The sequence below is a fragment of the Hyperoodon ampullatus genome (assembly GCF_949752795.1).
Source record: "Hyperoodon ampullatus genome assembly, chromosome: 9".
Lineage (NCBI taxonomy): Eukaryota > Metazoa > Chordata > Mammalia > Artiodactyla > Ziphiidae > Hyperoodon > Hyperoodon ampullatus.
Genome location: NC_136922.1, coordinates 44,079,996 through 44,105,066, shown reverse-complemented (window position 1 = coordinate 44,105,066; position 25,071 = coordinate 44,079,996). Strand labels below are relative to the sequence as shown.

Genomic DNA, 25,071 nt, shown 5'->3' with positions numbered 1-25,071 from the left:
TCCGAGATTAGAGGAACAAGTAAGGCTTAGATGTTTTGGAAAGAAAGATACCCTGATTCAACCTTTCTGCAGATTATTTGCTATGACTTAAAGCAAGAGGGACATTTTATTTCATATTCCTTGACCATCAGTCTAATGCCAAATAAAGCACCAACAAACCTGTGAGGCCACATGTTTGAGAACACTCTGACCAAGGAGACCAGTCAGAAAGCTGACAGTTCACAGGACATTCCACCATGCAGGACGTGTTCATCTGCCAGTTCTTCTCCAGGCCAAGCTGAAAGGATAGAGGTAGATCTATTTGTACTGACGGGAAGGCATGACCACAGTGCAGTGTTGATGGAAGGAGGAAGGAAGGGCAAGATTGGAGCAGGGATAAGAGGAGAGGAGAGGAAGAATAAGCAAGACGCATAATAAAATAAAAAGATGTCTGCAGGACAAGGACCCAAACTGTTAAAAATATAAAGTGGCTCAATCCAGGAGAGTGGGAGCAAAAGGAACAGGATGAAAGAGGAGCCCATTTACTCAATATACTTATATATTGAATTTTTTATATAAAAAATGAAAAAAGGAAGATTTAATCTCCAAATTAGTTGTATTTCCCTAAAGGAGGAATAAATAGGTGGAAGCACAAATATTTTCTATTAGTTAAAAACCAAGAATATCATCAATATACAGATATATAATTGTATTTTGGGGATATTATTTATTTTTACATGTGCATGTCAAACTGAAAAAAGAGCGAGGTTAAAGCAATTGCCACTCAAAACCAAAAATATAATGTACTAAAATAATATAAAATAGTTTTAAAGTAAGCTACCTCTCTCAAAAGGAGGGGTAGGTCACTAGAATTTTTATTATGAATATTTTATATACATTTATTATTTTTAAAAAAAGATTTTCTCTTCTAAAACTGATCTCAGCAGGTAACTGTGGTGTAATTGTTATTTTGGCATTAGTCTCTCATCAGATAATAATGTTGTGCATTTTACTGCATTAAGTAGCATTACTTATTTAAGTATTCTACCTTTAAAATAAAGGATGAGATTTCAAACTCATCCACTGTATGTTCAAACATTTAAAAAGTCAAAGGTACAAAGTAGCATTGAAATAGAAAAATTAAGAGCTTGTTAGGAAAGTGCAATTTTTAAAATTAGTAATCCTTGGGGATTTTCAAGACCTTTTTTTATTTCTGCATGAAAGTAAGTTTATAGTGTCTAATTTATAGAGCAGAAAATGGCAAAAGAAAATTTTTCTGAAATGTTATGTTGCGGTTCAAGTAGAACTCTTGGCTCTAAGTTATGCACTGAGAGAGGATCAGATCGATGATTTATGAACCAGATCCCTCTGTAAACACTCTCATTATATTCTCCATCAGTAATACTTGACAAAGCTGAGTATTTGGTATGAAAACTTTTACCATATCACTTAATTTAAAATTAAATTAAATCACTTATAATCACTGGAGATTAGAAGTTTTAAGGTGATATGATAAAAATGATGTGTTAAATTTAAGGTACCTAATAGTTTCATGGAGAAAGGTTTTGAATCACCAAATGCAACTACTACTGGCTTATTTATTTCACTAGAGGGTTAAAAAGGATGTCTGTTTACAGATATTTTGGGTACCCAGTAGTAAGACATTTCAACTCTGTACTACTTTTTCTCTTAAATTTGTTGTAGCTCCTTTTTCTCCTCTCTCTCTATATCTATCTACCTACCTATCTACCTATCTATCTACCTATCTATCTATCCTATCATCTATCTAATCTATCATTTATCTAAACATGTTCAGGGATAAAAGAATAGGAAAGGAGAAACCAGTTATTAGGTATCTGGTGAATTAATGTCTGAAAAACATCAAAGACAAAAGTGCTATATAAATGCTGGATGGATTTAACCCTAATTTTCCTCTTTGTTGGACAGTAATGCCATCTTTCTTTTGGGCTGTTAGAGAAACAGCAAGAGTTAGCTACTGCTATTGCACTCAATTCAGGGTTTGCACATGTATTAGTAGGTAGGCAATCTACTGTTAAAAAAGATAGCCAGCTTTTCTCAGGGCTATTATTTAAGTCTACTGCTTTTTAGGGTGGATAAAATGGGATATGAGTTGTTTAATCCAATTCCTGCAGAGAGTAGCACTGCTCTCCCTGAATACAGTGTTTACTAAAATGTTATGATTTGAATCCCTGTCATCACAGTATTCAAACATTATAATATTTGTACATAAAAGTAAATTTATCTAGGCTCCTGGATACTTAAAATTATTTCTCAGGTTTTTACCCACGTTTCACTTAAGAAATAAAAGGCCCTATTTATATCTTTGTCCTGTAGTCATGAGATATTTAAAAACTGGTCTTGTATAATTTGGGTTTAGCTTTCTAAAAGCTCTCAGAGCTATTAATAGTTATCTCATTCTGACCCAGGAGGACACTTACATGTGCATCTGCAAAAAGAGAGACACATTAACCAACTAGAGGTAAACCACAGAAAGCTCTCCAGCCTGTATATAACTATAATAACATTCATTAATAATAATGTTATTTTTATAATGGTCACATCACTTCGATGTTATTAGTTTCAAAGCCAGACTGATTCAGGTATAAAATTTCTGATGAAATCTAAAGCAGTAATTGACTAAGTTATGTTATAAGATGACAGAGCAATTTATTAACTCAACAATTTGTTTTCAGCACACTTGGGAGCTCTGTTCCCATGGACAGAGATACAGATAGTTAATTAGGTCCACGTGATAATATCAAAGATATCAAATGGGTTAAAATATTTCCATCTTGAGTTTTCCCTTAGGAGTTTGAATAGTTTACCATGAGCTTATAATAACCCCTAGGATGTGTACACAGAAGTCATGGTCCCATGTCTACTGAACCCTAATGAGGTTATAAGTTCCTCCTGGGTGTTGCAGGTCTATGGAGGCTGTTGCTTATCTTGGTTCATGTTTAACCCAGTGGCCTCAGATGCAGGAGGAGTCAAAATCTGTCAGGAATGTGAGTGCCCTTTTGGTCTGGGAACCAGACAAAATAATCAAAACCCAAAGTGTAGCTTCATGAAAACTACTGAAGGACAACAACTATGTTTTCTCGCGTTTCCTAAGGTCATATTAGAAATGATAACATTACTTTTGTAAATTGGAGAATTAACAGTTACAATTCTCTGTACCTAAAAGACACTAATGGCAGACTCTATTCCTTTGTTTGAACTTCAAGCTCTCTCTTATCCAGACCTGAGTCTTAGACTCTCACAGCTGGGTATTAGATCCTAATATCAAAATCTGCTACCAAGCCACATGCGATCAATGTTGTGCAACAGAGAGAATAAATGATGGCTCTTGGCAGGTGTCCCAGGCAACACAAAATTCATATGAAATTACAAAAGATGATGAGTAGTCTGATTAAGATTTATTGCCTTTATTCACCTTGATTACTTATTGTTCCCCAAGCATTTCTTTCAGAATAGGCTCATTAGCATACCTTTGGGCTCCAAGCAGAACGAAATACAGGGAATTATGTGTAGAAATCAGTAGTGTTGGACAGTGTCTCTTTTCAAGAGGGTGTTTAGCAGCCTCTGAATAGTGCCGAAAACATCTTCTGGCAACGAGCTGCATAAAGCGCCGGTCAGGTCACTTGGCTCAGCATGAATTGAAATTATTAGGGAAGAATTTACTTGCAAAGACATAACAAAGCATCCCCTTACCTCTTCACAATATTTCAGGTTAACCGACTTGCCATCACTTCGCACACAATCCAACATCCTTGTTTTCATGCCATTTCCACAAACTGCCTTCTCACTCAGCTGGCATGTACTCCAGTCTGGAAGGAAGGGAGCATATCAGAACAGAAGGCTATGTATGAACCGGATTTCAAATGAAACTCGGATGACCTGAATCCCATATTTAATTCACAACTGCTTCCGAAGCCCCGCAATCAATCATCCCACACGCAGAGCGTATGGGCCCCGGCTTTGAACATATCTGGAGTCAAATGGAAATGCTGGCGTTGCACATCGCTACAGGGACTATTCCTGAGGCAGATGTCTCCCTGACAATCTTTCTAGCTAGCTGTTTGGTGATACTGTAGAAATGGCTGTGGCCTGCAGATCAAATGTCATTTAAAAACTTTTTTCCTAACGAAAGTAGAAATTTAAATTTCAACATTTTTGTTTCAGCAAAATAATCATAATTTTAATGGCTCGTACTTTAGGTAGTTATATCCAAATAAAACTGTCTTTCACTTACTGTCCGTGCTGTAGAATACTGTAAAGTGTACGCTTATTTATTTCAAAATCACTTTGGCCATATTTATTTAATTCCCTTTATTATATGTCTTTTGCAAAATAATTCTTTTATCTTTCTTTCCAGGGTAACGTAGCATGCCCCAGAGAACTGTGATTTCATTCTGTCATGAAAGGAAACTGAAGAGAAAAACCAAAAGAAGCAAAAAGCCAATCTGACTGCTGTGTGTCACTGTACAGTTTCTGGGGTTTATTTTGGTGTGAAAATTACTTGTGAAAAATTCCAAAATAAGCTTCAGTGTTGCCCTAAGTCATACAAACCATGAAAGTCTTCTTTCTTAGAGTATATGCCTTGATGGTATGAGATGAGGGTTTGGGAAAGAAATGGAATTTAGAATAAGCCTTTTTTTCTAAAAAATACTCATCTATCTTTTTTTCACCTATACCTTTGATAATATTTATATCTCTGAAATGTTTATATTCTCTTCACGCATTTCTTGGCAAGCTTAAGATTGCTGATGTCTTTACAGCAGACTAATCATGCCTATGAACTGCCCCCACAGAAAGAATTGTTGTTCCAGTATTCACAGTGATTAAACACATTCTGAAGAAGAAAGACATCTTTCAAAAAACTGATACCCATGGGAAGATATATCTTTTATGTGCACCTTCTGAAAGTGGGAGGGTGGCTTAAATAGGAACCCTTAGACTATTCTCCGTCTGCCTTAAGAGCTAATGTTTGTGTGATAATTTCATTCTCTATTTTGATGTTTATTAAAAATAAATATTTCTTTCATTTAATACGGAATTATTTCTGGGAGAGTAGGCAGCATGTCCAAAAGGCACGCAGACGGAGTTGAACAATACTTCCAGAAATGCTGCTGAGCTGACAGACGTGGGATTTGGCCTTTAACTCTATAAGGAGATGACTATTCACGTACCTGTTACATTATAATCATAGTGGAAGCAGTTTTTGTTCAGGTTACAGGGTTCCTTCTCAACAGCATCAGGGCAGGCTCTTCCTTCATCAGCAGGTTGTCTGATGGGATCAGCTGACCTTTGCCGGAAACTGCTTTGATTGCAAGGCTGTCAAAGAATAATATAACTCCTCAGAAAGGTGAATACTCAGCCACACAAGAGCTAATGTATTAGGGAGAGCACTGGGGCAAGAGTTAGAACCTTTGGGACACTGGCTAACTTAATCTCATAACACCTCCGTTTCTTCATTTATTAAAATCAAGGTGTTGGATGAGTTTCTGATGTTCCACCTAGCTCTAAGATGCTGGGGCCAGGGAAGGTTGTCTGCCATTCCAGTACACAAAGAATGTTGCCTGCTGTCTCAGTTCTACAGTGATCAAGGCACCCACTGCAGCTGCTGCAGGTGATGTGCCCTGAGCGAAACAGGATGGAAAAAAAGAGGTAGCATTCTGTGCTTTGGATACTGACCCAAGATAGTTAAGATACATGTCTAAGGAATAATTTCAATGAGACCAGATTCTTGCATCTTCCTATACACAGGAAAGCACTAAAGTCATTAACTAGAGATGTCTGTTTTAGTGAGTAGCAGTAATCTTTTGATGTCTGACTGTATGTTCTTTCCCAGCAAAAAACTCCTGTTTATCCTGGCTCCTCCTTTACCTTTTCAGAGCAGTTCCTCAGAGCTATCTAAAAGGTTGTCTCCCAGGCTATAATCCTCAGTAAGATCCCCGAATAAAGCTTAATGTGCAACTTTTAAGCTGTGTGTGTTTCTTCAGTCAACAATGCTTAAGAGATGTGTCTAACCTGAAAAGATATCTGCACCCCCTTGTTTATTGCAGCACTATTTACAATAGCCAAGATATGGAAAAAAACCAAAGTGTCCATCAATGGATGAATGGATAAATAAGTTGTAGTATAATTATACAGTGGAATATTATTCAGCCATAAAAAATGAGGATTCCTACAATTTGTGACAACGTGGATGGACCCTGAAGACATTACGCTAAGTGAAATGTCAGACAAAGATAAATACTCTATGATCTCACTTATATGTGGAATCTAAAAAACAAAAGAAAAAACAAAACTCATAGAAAAAGAGATCAGATTTACAGTTACCAGAATTGGGGGTAGGAGAGAAGGGAGAATTGGAGGAAAGTGGTCAAAAGGTACAAATTTCCAGTTATAATAAGTAGTAGGGATGTAATGTGCAACATGATGAGTGTAGCTAACACTGCTGTAAGGAAAGTTGTTAAGAGACTAAATCTTAACAGTTCTCATCACAAGCAGAAAATTTTTTTCCTTTATTCTTTTCTTCTTTCTTTTCTTTTCATCATACCTATTTGAGAAGATGGATGCTACTGAACCTATTGTGGTAATCATTTCACAATATATGTAGATCAAACCATCATGCTATATGCCTTAAATATACAATGATGTCTGTCAATTATTTCTCAGTAAAACTGGGAGAAAAGCCTATGTGTCGAATATTAATAGATACATCACATCATCCATACACAAACACATACATATGGTCATATTAATTATTGTAGATCACTAATACAGAAATTATAATCTATCTATTTATCTAATATAGTTGACAGGACCTGAAAAACGGTTTTAAGGGTGAACTTTAAATAACTAGTTATATACAACCTTTATTTTCCTAATGTGCACACATATATGCACACAAACACAACTTAGCACTAATTAAAAAGACTGGTTGCCATTCTCCTACTGGTACAGTCTTGTTTTGAAAACATTTGGTTACTAAGATGAGAAACAGTAACTTCAAATCTGATGCTATGGAATTAAATAGAATAGAAAATCATTTGCATATGCTTGTGAAACAGCTGATTTTTTTTTTCTTTGCCGTACGCGGGCCTCTCACTGTTGTGGCCTCTCCCGTTGCGAAGCACAGGCTCTGGACCGCAGGCTCAGCAGCCATGGCTCACGGGCCCAGCCGCTCCGCGGCATGTGGGATCCTCTCGGACCGGGGCACGGACCCGTGTCCCCTGCATCGGCAGGTGGACTCTCAACCACTGCGCCACCAGGGAAGCCCAAAACAGATGATTCTTAATTGCAGTTTAACCTGTATCCAAGTCAACTGCCAGCCCTGTTTTTCTCCTGCTCTATCAGTTGGCTGCTAATCAGCATCTTTAATAATGTTAACACTGAAATAGAAAATTAATTTCTCCTTGAAAACATGTATCTGTCCCATATTATATTTCAGCAAATTAATTCCACATTAGATGTATCTTTTCCATGATTTGATGCCATTCTGAAGTGTGCAGCTTTACCAACGTGCACAAGGGTAAGCCAAATTTCCCACATCATCAGCCAGTTCTGTTTCAAGTGACTCTCCTCCCAGGGTCCCATGGAAGAGGCCCTACGGGCTGCTGAAATCTAGACGCTTTGTGTGATTGGAAACTCTCAGCTGGCTTTCCAGGCCCAAAGAGACTCAAGAGTCAGTGTGTGGAAAGAGATTCATTGATGCACAGCTTTCTTCTTTCTACTCCCTTTCTTACCAGGATCTTTTGCGTTTTAGTGTCAATACTCCTGCTGCCATACGCCTACTGTGTGAAAGATTATTCCTACAATTTTAAGTAGATTGGGCAAAAAGCAAGGGATGATAATAACCTGACACCATTAAAGTATTTTTACTAGATTTTCATGCTTTTTCCCTTTACCTGGAGGGAATCATTATCACCACTGCAGTTTTTAACATGCTGTGAATCCATAAGCAAACGTAAAGGCATTTTGGGACTTCCCTGGTGGTGCAGTGGTTAAGAATTCGTCTGCCAATGCAGGGGACACGGGTTCAATCCCTGGTCTGGGAAGATCCCACATGCCGTGGAGCACCTAAGCCCGTGTGCCACAACTATTGAGCCTGTGCTCTAGATCCCACGAGCCACAACTATTGAAGCCTGTGTGCCTAGAGCCCATGCTCCGCAACAAGGGAAGCCACTGTGATGAGAAGCCCGCGCACTGCAACGAAGAGTAGCCCCTGCTCTTTGCAACTAGAGAAAGTCCACAAGCAGCAATGAAGACCTAACACAGCGCCCCCCCTCAAAAAAAAGGCATTTTGTGCTGGGTTTAGGAGGATGGTGGAGGAGCATAAAGCTTGCAAGAGGTTGAGCTGTTCCAGTGTCAGTCCAAACATTGCTGATTTTAAATGGCACTGTCATAAGAATGAAGTAGCCAAAAATACGCCTTGCTTTGGTAACTAATTTAGTAACCAAGCTATTATTTTCTTAATAATATTTTTAAAGCTTTAGTGGTAAGGAATTAAGCAAATTCTACATTAATAAATGGTTAATTGTCTCACCAAAGTGCATCGGGTCCATGGACCCCATTCAGTTATCACACAATCCTCGGGACATGGTAATTTGCACTCTCTAGAGCCCAGAGGCATCTCTTCTGGGTCACAGAGGTAATCCTCTACATGGTCAGAAGGGCCATCCGCCGTGTTCTGCATGCATCTAGAAGAAAACATACCTATCAGTGAAGGAACTGGGACAACTGAACAATGGCCAACCTGTAAGGTACAAGGTTTTTCATAAGACATCACCATGGAGGTGGGGGATGGGAAGCTTTGCATTTAATAAATAAAATTCTCACAACATAAAGACATAAAAGGATCTCTGCCTCCTATACATAGTTGTATAGCTTATGATTTAAAAATCTGTGCTTGCATGTATCATCATAATCTTTTAAAATTATAGCCACTGTGTATACACTCTGTGTACATAAACTATGTGTCTTCCTCTTAAAGGAGAGGGTCATTTACACCCATATATGATGCAGAAACTAATGAGTTCACCAAAGATATTCATAGATGGGTTACAATTTTGGAATATAATGCATGTTTTTCTTCTGAGGAAAATGGTGAATTCCATGGAGAAGGCATATTCATATATGATGGAAGACAAGGCACACTGAAATCTCCTAGGGAGAGATTTCAGTAAGTGGTTTTGAGAAAGTAACTGATGGTATTTATCAAGTTGTTTTGTCATTTCAAAAGTAATTTTAGGGGCTTCCCTGGTGGCGCAGTGGTTGAGAGTCCGCCTGCCGATGCAGGGGACACGGGTTCGTGCCCCGGTCTGGGAAGAGCCCACATGCCGCGGAGCGGCTAGGCCCGTGAGCCATGGCCGCTGAGCCTGCGCGTCCGGAGCCTGTGCTCCACAACAGGAGAGGCCACAACAGTGGGAGGCCCGCGTACCTCAAAAAAAAAAAAAAAAAAAAAAAAGTAATTTTAGCTTCCCATCTGCTGATAACCTTAAAAGAAAGGCAGAAGTGAAGAGACAATCATAAGAATAAAAGCACAAATTCTCTAAACGTGGTTGTTGGGATCTTCCTATATCTTGACCTTTTTTATTGTTAGTTTTCTTTTTAACAGAACAAATTCAAACATTTTATTACATTTCATTCTATTGTAAGCAGTCATAAAGGGCTCCTTAGTCATCTCTTGGGAATCTAATTAATGTGGCTAGTACCAGACTTAACTTTTACTGTAGTTAATAATCTCTCAAGGCACTTTTCGAATAGAAGAGAAAAACTTTATCCCTCATTTGTAACTCAGAGAAGGTCAACCAAATTAATAGGTTTGGGAAGAGAACTGCATTGCAGGAGATGAAAAGGAAGGCTTGAGCTCTTAAGCCTCTCAAACCCATTGCAATGTTTTAAACTGTTGGTTGCATTACATTACCAATTATACCTGGAATGTCAACTTTTCTCAGGGATTTACAATCAGTAGGGACATTGCATCTTCACAAATCTCCTCTGCAGAATCACGTTTCTATACAGCGCTGCTAATTTTAAGAGAAATGTGGTTTTCCTGTGGAACGCATTCAAGGACTGGAAAACTAAGCTGTTGGTTATGTCTTAACTGGGTTTGTAACCTGGAAAAATATCCACACAAATACCCACCTCTGCATTTTTTGGATATTGTATAAATATATAAAAAGTAATCACAAAAATATGCAAATGTAGACAGACATTTATATAGTTCCATTGTTGAAGGAAAAAAATAAATTATAAATTTCTCTGGGAGAATTTGTTTCCCAGGAAAAAAGTTCTAGCTTCAGTGGCATTTTAAAAATGTTCTGTTAAAAAAAAAAATGTTCTGTTGACAGCAGCTATGAGAGGACATGGAGCAGACGGGACAGTTCAATCTCCAAAGTTGGATTTGCTAAGAAAAGATTACATTAATGTGAGGCCTTGAATGATGTACAAGGATTAACTTGCAAAATTACCTATTGATTCAAAGTTAAGGACAGATGTTCAATACTCTATTAAGTAGTTATGTGTATAAAACTTTGTTTTCAAAGGTATTTCTTTTCCTTCAATTTTTATTATACATGTAATAGATTCATTTTAGGAAAATCACAAGAAATAATGAAAATTCACTACATTCTATCAGAGATAACCACTCTTAACAGGCTACTATATTTTAACATATATTTTCATTTCATTAAACAGGAGCAAACTTCACCTACTATCTGTACCATTTAGGAAAAACATCAACAATACATTATAAAAATCTTTTTGTGTTATTAACTGTGTTTCTAAGACATAATTTTTAATGATTACATTTGAATTCCATCATTTGAATGTGCCACAATTGCTAAAAAACCCTTCTTGTTGACATTCAGATTATGTTTTATTTATTTGAGTTAGTATTAATGATACTTTTATCACTGTAGAATAAATATTTGGATCAAGTCTTGAGCCCAAAGGAAAGCACTTTAAGTTCATTTGCTTTCTTCAAATTCCTGGCCTTTTCTCCTTTCCATAGGAGAAGGGATTATGCTGTGAGAATACTGAACTATTTTAGAAAACAACCACCAAGTTGGAGGCCAAGGGTGGGCCCAGATGCCCACCACAGTTGTAGCAATAAAGGGGTGCATTGCCTGCAGAAAATTCAAAAGCAACAATAGAAATAACCAAATCTGTTTGGTTTTTATTATCATCATGTGCTGGCAATTCTACAAAAATGTTAGTGAAAAAATATTCTTTCCCAGCAGGGCAAACCACTACTATTACTCAGTCTTTGATGTCACACCATCCTAAAAGAGAAAGAATGAGATATTTTGAAACCTGCTCTCTTATAGACTCTTCTGTCCTGAAATGTCACCCAATGCTTGCATCTAACAGAACATTTGACCTTAATTAGCAGAGGGTAAGGTTTGGGAGGTATACTACTGAATCAAGAAAGAAACATTATTACACAATCAGAAATTCCAATCAATACTGATCTTCTCTTTTCTCTGTTTGCATTAAAAATGTTTACTGGAAAAATAAGTTGACCAGAAAAGTTACTTTGTTTAAGATGTGTTTGGAAATGTTGAGAATACCTATTCACAAAGCAAAAAGAAGCAACGTATACACAGATAGCCGAAGGGAAAGCCGAAAGAAGTTCTTTATTATAATTTTTTTACTAACAAAAAACACAACCTGATCAAATTTTTAATATAAGAAAAATATTTTTATATTTGAAAGAGGAATTTTAAATTTGGCAGAAGATTGGTAGAAAACAGAATCTCTGTGTCTTTCTTCCTTGTTTCCCTGTTAACTCATTACCTCCACCCCATCTCATCCACCTTTAAAAGTTACTCCGTAAAATAACTTGAGAGTTCAGGTGGGCTTTTGAAAAAAGAGATAGAGACTATTTTTACTGGAAGAAATGTCTTACATAGTGTGTCAAGGTTTTATGATATAAACGTTAGCTTGTTCTACTTTCCTATTGAAACAGATTAAGAAATAGGAATCTTAAATTCATGAAAAATTATGTCATGAGTGAGAATGGGATTCTTCACAACAGGAGTTGTCAGGTTTTGGATGTTTTTATATTTTTCTTTACTGTGTGTCACTCAGCAGAGTTAGAAGAAACTGGTTGTAGTTAAAGAGTGACAAGAGACTTGAGTTTGAATGCAACTGTCACTTTACTAGGTGTGTGCTCTCAGCACACTACTTAGTAAGTACTTCTGAATCTACTCTGTAAAGTGGAGATAATAAAGCCTCATACTTGTTTCCCAGGTTTGAGACCTTTAAGGATCATATGTAGATGGTGTAGGGATAATTTAATGAGTTAATTTAATCATATTACAATTATTATAATAATTTAATTGTATTAGGCTTTAAGGAAGTTCTGTGAATATGACAGGGTCTCAGCTTGGAGAAACAGGATTTAATAAAGGGGACAGACATGTAGATGGAGCTTTCAAAACAGTGAGGGGTATGTGGGGTATTATAGAACAAGGCTGCTCAGTAGAGCTTTCTATGACAATGTAAATACTGTGCTGTCTCACAGAATTGCCACTAGCCACCTCTGGCTATCGAGCACTTAGAATGTGTCTAGCGTGACTGAGGAAATGCATTTTATTTAATTTTAATAGATTTAAAGTGAAATAGTCACACGTGGCTAGTGGCTACCCTACCGGACAGTGTGGTTCAGAGAACAAATGAGAGGCACTAGCCAGCAGGGGATTTAGGGAAGGCTTCCTAGAGCAGATGACAGTATTCAAAAGATAGCCAGTTTGATACAAAGGATAAAGAGTTTACAAAAGATAATCACTAAGACACAGTTAGAAATATATTCGACCTTTAAGGAAGAAGTTACTGGGGTTGGAAAATTTGCATTCATTCACCTCGCATTCAATATGCAGCCCTTTCCCTGCAAGAGTACCTTGAAGCAAAGCTTCCTAAAATCAGAAGGCAGAGGATGATACACTGCTGCTGGAAGCAGATCCCTTTAGAGCTTTCTATGAACACAGACTCCATAAAAATAAAATTGAAGACAATTTCATTCAGGAGATTGGGAGGAGGGCAAGCTCATGTTGGCACATGAGAAACTGGGAGGTGGCTGTGCCTTTGCTTCTCTGTGTAACTAGGCTTGGCCTTACCTCACTTTTCGGGTTTGCACACCCTCTCCACAGTTGTCCCGCATGTTCACGAAGGTCACCTTGCAGATGCTCCATGGCTCTGTAACCCATATGTACTGGCTGCAGTCACTGTGGCAAGGGACGACCTCATACACCTGAAACACACACGTTCTCAATGACCTCACCTCACGGAACTCCATGAGGTGAGTGGGAACACTTCATATCACAGTTCTCATGATATTCTTGTTTAGCTACTCTGAAGCCTTTCCTTTACTGTTCATTATTCTAAAACAGGAATATAGAGGATCTCTTGAGAGTTCTAGCAGTGAAGGGTACGGCTAACTGTGTTGTATTGTGCTGCTCCTCTATCACATGGCAGCTGGAGATTGGACCTCATGGACCACATCAGGCACATTCCGTACTTTCCTAGACTGACCCTTACCACATAGTATTGTAATTTCCTGGGCCATATGTCCTGTTCACAGTTTCATGTGTCTTCAATACTTAGCCCAGGGTGCTTGCTTATATGTCAGGCATTCTATAGAGATTTGTTGAGTAAGATGAATAAATGAATAAAAGAATTAATGAGTTAAGTAAGCATATAAAAGTAGCTGTTTTCAAATAAGTATAATTTGGCCTGTTTTCCAAATAAGTATGTCTACCAATAAGAATTTTGTGTGTGTGTTCCATATATGAAACTAAATTAGAAGATAAATAATATGAAATAAAGCTATCTTAAAACTAACTAAACCTTGGAAGCAAGGTCTGAAATTGGTCTCATATTACACAGGTACAAAGCAGTGAGGGCCACATAAAACAAAGCAAATTGTCTCTGCTCTGGTGCCCATAAAGGCTTGCAGCTCCAGGTTTGGGGTGGTGGGGTTGGCTGTTTCAGGATTTTTAGCACAATGAACCAATTATGCTCTTTTCTCAGTGAGAAAGAAGAATGACTAAATAAATGAAAAAAAGGACCATAATCCACTGCAACAGAGCTGACTCAACCATTAAAGAAAAATGTCTCTTAAAATCATTTCAAAATCTATGATAACTCTTATTTCCTATTTTACACACACACACATACAAATTACATGAATATTTTATATAATTATTTAATTCCAGAAAATTCTATTTAAATAGTCCTTTGGAGACTTTCTTTTGTGCAAATTTTAGTTTTACTAAACATCCAAGTAAAGTGAATAAAATGGACCTATTCCACATAGGAATAAAAGTTGTGCACTTTTGGAGTGTAAATCTGTAATTACTGTCATAAGTTATCACCTTCACGTTGGGTGCTGTATTAAAATAGGACTAAATACTATTTTAGTATTTAGTAAAATATTACTCTACAAGTTCTGGGGAAGGGAACAACTGAAGGGGAAATGCCACCTTTCCTAATCCTTTGATGGCTTTCATCTTAATCTCCTACACTGGAGTGAATACAAATCAGTTCAGAGCCACCTCCTGCTACCGCTTTGAGCCCACCTGCACTTCTCCCTCTCCCAGAAGCATGCGACCATTAACAGGAGGTGTCATTGCTTTTTCAAGGGTGGTAAATTATGCTTGTTCTCCACTATCCCTGTACCTTAGGCCCTGATCATAAAATGAGAAAACACATGTAATACGCTAGGAAAACAAAGGGAATAGCTGCAGAAGAAAAATTTTATGGAAAACATGTTTTTCCCTGTAAAAGATAAAAGAAATAGCAGGAAAAGAAATACATTCTCTGATGTCAGGAGTAAAATGAAAACAAACAGCACTCTATTATGAACAATGAGGTTTAAAAGTTCTTACCTGGGCCTGGAGTAGTGTTCACCAGGAATGAAGAAAAGAGAGAGAAACAAAGATAAGTTAAAATGTCAGTATATTTGATGAGAAGAACTCATGTTCTAAGTTTCAAATATTATCCATATATAAAAGGTGTTTTTTTTTTTTTGGTAAATAATTAGAACATCTTTCTTAGACCTTAAAAGAGAAAAACCAACTCCTTATTACTGTTTAAAATTAAGATACACAAATGAGTGTTGCAAACAGCACGTTAAGGAAAGGATTGGATGGGCAGGATGAAGAAATCTTAGAAAACTGAGTAGGCGTCAAAATATGTATCATGGGGAATCAATATATGACTGCAAATATCTTGTGGTTCAAATTGTGAGTGGACTATCTATAGACTGATTGACTGACTGACTGATATATTGATTTTAATCCATCCATCCACCCAACTTTTGAGGAAATGGGGATTTGCTTCCTCAATTGGAAAATGGAACCTCAGAGATCATTTTCAAGGCAAAGTATGACTTAATTACTGAGGAACATATAATTGCAGTAAAAATCTATTTGATTTACAATTTTCAACACTTACACAAACCTTTGCATATTCTTTACTTTCCTAATATTTTACTAACAAATAAATCCCTAGAAGTTTCTATTTTTTAATATAGAACATTTGTGCTCAAAGTCAAAGATTCAAGAATCTATTATTTCTTGTTTTAGCTTTGATTTTTCCATTGTTCATGTCTCAATATACCACCAGTAGGCTGATAACAAATACTCAGATGTCCTTATCATACTCTGCATTAGATTATATCAAAGTGACAGAGAAATGGCTTAGGTTAAAGAGTTTTTAAGCAAAGACAACTTGGTACAACCAATTTGAACTTCTGCAAATTCACTATTTAAAAAATGCTAAGGCAAACATAGCTCATTTTAATTTTAAAATCTGGCTGTTCACATACACACTAAAGGTATGAAAATGTGTAGAATTTATTTGAATCATGGATAAAAATTTATTAAAATTTAAATTTACTATTGGAAATTCAAGATTTCAAAACTTGTAGAACAATATTCTTTTGTATTATAAACATTACATTTCAGTTATTCTGTTTAATCGGGGTCATGCATTTTCTTCTTTGGAAATATTCACTGGGACAGAGAAACTCGGTTACCAGTAGATGGCAGCAGTGCAGTATATTATTCACCTTCAGTTGTATTTAAGGGCAAGTTCAGCAATTTTTCTTTGGGGGAAAAAATCAACATTCTTTTGGAGTACTTTCTATGCAATTTAATTCTCCACTTTCTTGGCCCTTAATCGATTTATTCAAAAGTTATTTTTATTTTCTCTATAATTTACTTTTATTGTGATGAACAAATTTAGATTAATTTGGGAAGGAAAACGTATGGGTAAGCAGTGTGTTTGGAGATTAAAATTAGAAAATCTATGTGTGTATGAAACATACCTACATATTTAAGGTTAGTTCATACATATGAATTGGTTCATTTGTGACTTAAATTTAAACATACATCTTAATACCTACACATATTGTGTGAAATTCACTCTTTGTTAATTCACATGTAGGACAAAGATGGCAATAACTGTCTGATGAATCTTATATTACATTAAACTAGTCACAGTTCCCCCCATTAGACATTTTATTTCCAATGGAACACGAGTAACAGCTATGAACTGCAGCTAACAAGGTGTGCATCTGAAGTCAAAGAAAGTTCCACATAAGATTGAAAAGGCCAATCACCAAATTGATAGATAACATACGGCTACTTTGATGCCATCTTTATATTTATTTTTCCTTTTTTTAAAATTTATTTATTTTATTTATATATTTTTATTTTTGGTTGCATTGGGTCTTCGTTGCTGTGCGTGGGCTTTCTCTAGCCGCAGTGAGCGGGGGGCTACTCTTCGTTGCGGCGCACGGGCTTCTCATTGTGGTGGTTTCTCTTGTTGCAGAGCATGGACTCTAGGCACACCGGCTTCAGTAGTTGTGGCATGCAGGCTCAGTAGTTGTGGCTCACAGACTCTAGAGCGTAGGCTCAGTAGTTGTGGCACATGGGCTTAGCAGCTCCGTGGCATGTGGGATCTTCCTGGACCAGGACTCGAACCCGCTTCCCCTGCATTGGCAGGCGGATTCTTAAGCACTGCGCCACCAGGGAAGTCCAGTATGTTTCTTTTTTCTTAACATATTTCATATTGAACAAACTTAAGTAAATGTACAGAATATATTTCCCAATTTTAGACCCAAACCCATATACTTTCTTTGATTTTAATTTATGTACTTGGTAATTGAGATGTCTTTTCTGAGAGTCTAGTGGATCTATCAGAAAAAGACAATCTTGCTTTCAGTGCACAAATTATTGTATAATAACAGATTAAATACCTTGACAGTATTTCAAAAGTAGATTTCATTTTTATTTCCATTGAATTATATTAATATGCATATACATATAATACAGTGTACTAAATAAATCTCTTGAGAATACAGAGATCATCTATCTGATTTGGGATTTTAATAATTTACTCAGGCATTCTAAAGATAAAGTGGGTCAAATTTCTTATTCAGGGGCTATTATTTATTCTTCTCTATTTTGGATTTAAAAAGTAGATCATTGTGCACCTAGAAAATATTCTACAATATTCCCAATGGTAGAAAATACCTGGTTGACATGGTCCAGTTTCGGGCATGGTCTTCCTCCATTATAGGGTTTTTCACGCAGCCATTTAGACCGAACTTTCACGCCACTCCCACAGGACTTGCTGCAGCGTGACCAATTGGACCACTCACTGAGCTTGCAGTCTGAGGGGCAGGGGATGATGCAGGCCTCTTCAATGTAACCTGAGCGGAGTAAAATGAGACAAGAGTCATCTCCTCCAAATGTCACTCGCCTATTACTACCCACCATTCTAGCTCATTTAGAAGGTCCAAGTTTGACTTGACAGCAACATGCAAATGCAGAGATGTCTCTGTCGTTAGGGACTCAAATTAAATTCTGCAGGAAAATGACACATACATACAGTGACTCTGTTAAAATAACAGCTGAGCAGCTGTCATATGATCTGCTTAGGATTCATGCTCACCATATTTCAACATTTCTGACTTCCTGACAGCTCGTGTTTAATTGACAATAACCTGTCTGTTGCCACATCATTCTCATGTGGCCAGACTGATACATTAAAAAAATTATAACAGTTTTCTATAAAATCCTATCTGTTAATGTCACACATAAGTGTCTGAGTCCATGCAACATTCTTCCTCAAGAAGAAAGCCAGACCCTCTCAATCAATATTCAAAAGGAACCATTTAACTTAGCACCTTATGGTTCCCCTTCATTCAAAATCAAGTCTGAGGAAGAAAAATGAAGGATGTTAAATAAACAATGCCTCATATTTTTATAGTGCTGTCAATTTCAAAGACCTTCACACCTTGTATTCATTTGATTCTCTTGCAGATATTATAAATGTATTGGGCATGTACTGATGCTCTACTGGACAGATAAGAAAACAGAGAGATAACTGATAAGTGCAAGGTCACAGTAAGAGATAGGGATAGGATTTCTGAGGTCTAGTCTAGTACTCATTCCATCAAATCACACAGTCAATTAACTTAAGAGTCTACAGATTTATTTTGAGAAATGGGGGCATTTTCCTTGACCAGTCCCTCACTACCAACTCGGCATTTCACAGTATCAGTTTATCACTATTGTTCTCAAGGCAAAGAAATGGAAAGAGCAAAATTCCTCTGGTCAAGAGTCGAATGTTGTCGTCTGTCATACTATGGGGAATGGCTGTTCTTGAAACAAGAAAACACTCTGCTCTTACCACTTTACATCAACATCAAAGATTCGATTTTGAAAATCATTATAATGTAAATAACTTATACTAGGAGCTCTAGGTAGATTTTTAAACATTTTATTGAGACACAATTTATATACTATAAAAATCAGCTCATGTTCTGGTCTTTAATATAGTCTGAGTTATGCAACCATGACCACCATCTAGTTTCAGAACATTTTCATTACTGCAGAAACCCTATACCTATTAGCAGTCATTTCCCATTTTCCCCTCCCTGGCAACCACTAATCTACTTTATATCCCTAAGAATTCACCTATTCTGAACAATTTATAAAATGAAATCAAACATTATGTTTTATGATTGGCTTCTTTCATTTAATGTAATGTTTTCTGGGTTTTTCTATGGTATAGCATATGTTAGTACTTCATTCCTTTTTATTAACCAAATAGCATTCCATTGTATAAATATACCATATTTTTTTATCCTTTCATCAGCTGATGGACATTTTAGTTGTTTCCACATTTTGTATATTATGAATAATGCTGTGAATATTTGTGTACAAGTTTCTGCATGGACAAGTTTTCAATTCTCTTGGGTATATATCTTGGAGTGTATTTAACTTTTTGTAGAAGTGCCAAACTGTTTTCCAAAGTGACTGTACCATTTTACAATTACACTAGCAACGTATGAGTGTTCCAATCTCTACATTTGTCAAAACTTATTATGCCTTTTTTATTTTAGTGTCCTTTGAAGTAAAGAAGTTTTAAATGTTAATGAAGTCCAATTTATCTATTTTTACTTCGGTTGCTTGTGCTTTGATGTCCTATCTAGGAAACTATTATCTAATCCAAGGTCATAAAGATTTACACCCATTTTTTTCTTCTAAGAGTTTTATAGTTTTAGTTCTTATATTTAAGTATATGATTCATTCTGAGTTATTTTTGTATATGTTAAAACATAGGCAGTCCAATTTCATCCTTTTGTATGTGATTACCAAGTTACCCCAGGCCCATTTGTGGAAAATACAATTTTTTCTACAGTGAATTGTTTTTGTACCCTTGTTGATAATCAATTGACTATAAATGTAAGGGTTTATATCTGGATTCTAAATATCACTCCACTGATCTCTATACCAGCACCACACTGTCTTGATTACTGTCACTTTGTAGTACATTTTGAAATCAGAAAGTCTGAGTCCTCCTTTGTTCTTTTTCTTCCAAGAAAGTTTTGGGTCCCTTACATTTCCACATACATCTTTGAATCAGCTTGTCAATTTTTGCCCCAAATGGCAGATTTTGATAGGAATTGAGTTGAATAGTTTGATCAATTTGGGAGTATTGCTATCTTAACAATCCAGGTACATGGAATTTCTTTCCATTTATTTAGGTATTCTTTAATTTCTTTCAATGATGTTTTGTAGTGTTTAGTGTATGTCTTGCACTTCTTTTCTTAAACTTATTCCTAAGTATTTTATTCTTTTTATTCTAGGCAGATTTAAAAGACAGCCAACAAACACTGATTTCTTTTATTACAGTGAAATAAGACCACCTAAAAACCAGTATGACAGATCTAATCTATAAGCTTGTGCCCAAAGTGTCCTGACTTGATACAGTGTTAAAAAGCTAGCCAACTTACTACATAGTATTTCCTAGACTTGCTTTATAAATTACCTGGAACACATGTTAAAAGTACAGGTTTCTGGCAACCCCAGACATTACAATACAGTTCACTTGGGATAGTGCCTGATTTTTGGAAATTAATATATTTTCTTGTGTTTATTCATCACTCCCTCTCTTTTTAATTGAAAATTTTCTTATTAAGGTAATTGTAGACACATATACTTGTAAGAAATAATATACAGAGGTCCCCTGCATACTTTCCCCAGTTTCCTACAATGGTAACTAAAGTATAATTTCAACCCAGATACTGAGATTGATACAATCCATTGAGTTTATTCAAGTTTCACCAGTTTTACTTATACTTATTTGTGTGTGTGTGTGTGTGTGTGTGTGTGTGTGTGTGTGTGTGTGTAGGACTGAAATTAAGGAACTCTGTTGTAAGACACAGGAAGAATCAGCAAATCTGGGTGAGAAGTAGTTTCGTGGTATATTTCTCTCTATATTATCTTCTATATTTTTGTCAAATATACACATCACCTGTTTTAAACTTATTGTAGTCTCGATACACAAAAGTGTATCTTTCAAAAGTATAAAGTTCACTGAACACATGAATGAAACCAACACTACTCCAGAACCCTCTTTTGTGTTGCCTTCCAATCACTACCTCTTCTCACATGGGCAACTACTACCCTGATTTCTTACAATCTAGAACTGTTTTACTTTAAAAAAATTTATGTAAATGGAATCATACAGTATATTCCCATGTGTGCTAGCCTTCTTTCACCCTATGTTGTGATGTGAGATTCATCCATACTGTTGCATGTTGTTGAAGATTATTCATTCTAATTAATGTATAGTACTCTATTGTGTGACTATATTATGGTTTTTTAATTCATTCTATTGTTTGTGAACATTTGGGTATTTTTCAATGGCAAGCTATTATCAACTGTACTGCTATGAACATTCTAGAACATGTCTCTTGGTAAAATTACATATGCATTTCTGTTAGGCATATTCCTAGGAGTGAATTTGATGCCTCAGAGGATATGCACATTATATCAGCAAATTGTAAGTATAAAACTTTTTTTAAAAGATGGGATCATGAATTTGGTATGAAGAGCAGGATGCAATGAAAGAATGCTCAAAAGTGGGAATTAGTCTCAGAGAGTCTTCAAGGGGGCAGATGTGTCAGCCGGGGCTTTGCCAGATGTGAAATACTGAAGACAGAAAGAAGATGTTAATGTTGAGTTTTGAATGTACTTCTGATATTGAAGAAGACTTTTGGAGTATTGCTAATAATCCAGAGGGAAGTCCAATAGAGAACTGAAAAAGTATTTTACAATAGTGTTTACTAAAATTTTGAAAAGCATAACTGCTCTTCAAACAGATTACCATGACCTCCTTAAAGCTCATACTTTGACTTTAAGTATGGTTTGAGGTGGGAAAACAAGCCCAGCTCACTATTTTGAGTTAAAATATGTTTCAAATCACATTCTCCTTTTCAATCAACACAGCCAGTAAATAAATCTATAAAGTGTGCGATACTTAAAAATGTAACTCCTGATAGGGCCAGTAATAATTTGTGTTTCATAGGAATAGTTTAAGAAATAGAATCAAACTGTACAAATGTCTAAAGTCATTTCCAAATAAATGCCATCTGTACCCAGATTATTTAATGTTTGTAAAAGACAATGAATTAAGAAAAAATCCCAACTATTTCCAAATATTATCAATAGCTTATTTAAAGGACATTAGTATTTCAAAAGTAATAAATTATTGAAATATTTCCAGAATTGCATTTTCCACCTTGCTAAAGATCAAAATGACTGCAAAAGTAAACCTCTAACCTTTTTGTTATTCAGTAATTATAGTTGAAAATAGAATCACATGATTTTTCATGTCACTACTTCAGAGTAACAGATAAATGGAAATTGTTCCTTTCCATTTTATCTGTTGAAGTATTATGGCATTGGTGAAATATGTCATGTCTGACTTTAGTCTGATTCACACTGTATTTTCAAGTAAGCAGATATAAAATTTTTATGTTTGATCTTCCAATAGAGTATTCCAGAGAACATCTCGCAAATAAAACTCAATCTATTAAATTGTTGAAAGATACAAATTAGGCACTGAGATAAAGACAAAACTGCAAAAGAGTATAATGCTTAGCATTCCATTTTAATCTTCTAGTGTGTAACAACATTCAATAATTGCCTGTCATGTTTATCTAGTACAATTAAAATCCTTAATGCTACTAGTGAACTGCTAGATAAGCATTCCCCTGTCTTCTCTGCTAAGATCATTTGTAAGGGCAATTAATGCCAAACAATCATGGGGGATAGAAAGACAAACACTTGAAGCATTTTAAGGCTAAATAAACTGCTGGCGTCTTGTAGCAATTTATGGCTCCTGAGGAATGCTGGAATAAAATAAATGACTTCACAATTAGGGTGTTAAAACTTTAGTAGCTCAATACTGAACCTGACACATGGAAAATCAAACTCCTAGCTTCTGATTGTATTTTTTGTATCTATATCTATTCTGATGGCTGCTTTCAGGTTGAAATGAATACAGAACACTAGCAGGCTTTACATGGCAACCAGAGGACTTACTGCCTTTGACATATTATCCAGTCACTTCATTCATGCGAATTATAAATGTGCAGATAAAGTAGTTTTCATCAACCCTCACGATTACTATATTGTGCTGTTGAAAGGTGCACTGTTGATAGATTAGAATTCATTTTGAAAGCACGTGGAAAATATTGGTTGGTTCTGATTTACAGCTGTGTGAATGAGCAACACTGGCACTCTATCTGAAACATCTGGATTAATCTCAAAAGAGACCTGAAAAATCTCTCCTACTTAAGTGTGTGTTATATGCACATGACTGCAATCGCGAATGAGAACACTTAGCTAGAACTTTATCTACTGTGGTCCCTGTGTATTTGAAAATACTGAAAAAAATCATTTAAAAATATTTTCAAAATGAACAGAATATTCTTTTGTAATTATATATTAATAACTGATAACTTGAAAAGCTGCAGAAACTAAACTACTCTGTATATATCCAAACTCCTATAATCAACTGTTCTACCCAGATTCTTATATTCAATGTATGAAAAGTTATGAATCAACATTGGGCAATCAAAATTTTCATAGTGAAGTGTTCAGGTAAATTTATGTAACTACAATGAAATGCTATTTTATTTATATTTATTTGTTTTATATACATATGAAGGCATATCTCTTCATATCTGCTAAATACAGATTTTCTTAGAAATTTTCAACATTAGTTGGTTTTTTTTAAATAATTTTATTTATTTTTTACTTTTGGCTGCGTTGGGTCTTCGTTGCTGCATGCAGGCTTTCTCCAGTTGTGGTAAGCGGGGCTACTCTTCATTGTGGTGCACGGGCTTCTCATTGCAGTGGCTTCTCCCATTGCAGGGCACAGGCTCTAGGTGCACAGGCTTCAGTAGTTGTGGCACGAGAGCTCAGTAGCTGTGGCTCGCGGGCTCTAGAGCGCAGGCTCAGTAGTTGTGGCACATGGGCTTAGTTGCTCCGTGGCATGTGGGATCTTCCCGGACCAGGGCTTGAACCCGTGTCCCCTGCATTGTCAGGTGGATTCTTAACCACTGCACCACCAGGGAAGCCCTCAACATTAGTTTTAATTGCTGTGGGATTTTGTAGCTGTTGCCATTCCAATACTGGGAGATTACCTAATGACTAGGCACCTTCAGATTCAGGTAGCATACCTATGTACGAGTTCACCATCAAGGCCATTTCTTATAGCAAACTCTAAAACTCTCTGCTGTATAACAAAGACTTTGGTTGGTCTGTTTCCCTGATTCCTGGGAGGCAGCCTCTAAGCCCTGAAATTTCCTGAGTGATAGGAGTATCTTTGTTATTCTTGTTGGGCCTCTTGGACTATATGTGAAATTATGATAAGAAGATGTCTAAGGAAGGGTTATGATTATACCACCAAACCAAAGACCAACCATGTGTTTAAAAGGTTGGGACTTTAAGCCACTTGATATCCTCCCAAACTCTGGGGAGAGGGGATTGAGTTCAACCGTGTGGTCAATGATTCAATTGATGCCTACATAATACGACCCCCCAGAAAGCTCTGGATACAAAAGCTCAGGCTAGTAAAGCACATCTATGGGCCAAGAGGGTGATGCCTCCTAGCTCCATGGGGAGACAACCTGGACGCCTTGTGTTTGGGACCTTCTCAGCCCTTGTCTATGTGTCTCTTCTATCAACTGGTTCTGATTTTTATCCTTTTGCTATAATAAAACTATAATTGTAATGGTGCTTTCCTGAGTTCTCTGAATCGTCCCAGTGAATTGTTGAACCTGAGGGGGTAGTGGGAATCCCCAAATCTGTAGCCAGCTGTTCACAAGTGAGGTTGACTTGGCGACCCTGAAAGTGCACAGCTAGTGTCTGAAGTGAGAGCAGTCTTGTAGAGGACTGAGCCCCTAACCTGTGAAGTTTGGCCCAAATCCAGGTGGTTAGTGTCAGAATTGCATTCTACTTTCAGATGTATATTTTATTAAAAAAGGAAATAAACTTATTTATGAAAGAGCCCATATCTATAGTTTACTTATTCAACCAAATTAAAACTTTGGGAATAATTACATGCATTAAGGCATCTACTTGTAGATTGAGTACTCTCTGAATTTTAAGAAATTCAATTGGGCACTTGTACCACAAATATACCCAGGATGTATTCCTTTTCTAAGTTTTGTTGATGGTCTTTTTTTGTTCC

General features: G+C 36.4%; 1 protein-coding gene across 1 annotated transcript in view; it reads right to left on the bottom strand.

The window, feature by feature from the left end:
- THSD7A (thrombospondin type 1 domain containing 7A) overlaps positions 1–25,071 on the bottom strand; it is a gene marked incomplete at both ends in the record, with an annotated part of 438,329 nt that overhangs the window by 17,096 nt on the left and 396,162 nt on the right. The window contains 6 exons of the mRNA XM_079711822.1: positions 160–277; positions 3,712–3,827; positions 5,190–5,334; positions 8,552–8,705; positions 13,128–13,261; positions 17,550–17,728. Coding sequence (XP_079567948.1) covers positions 160–277; positions 3,712–3,827; positions 5,190–5,334; positions 8,552–8,705; positions 13,128–13,261; positions 17,550–17,728 — 846 coding nt within the window. The remainder of the gene's footprint in view (positions 1–159; positions 278–3,711; positions 3,828–5,189; positions 5,335–8,551; positions 8,706–13,127; positions 13,262–17,549; positions 17,729–25,071) is intronic.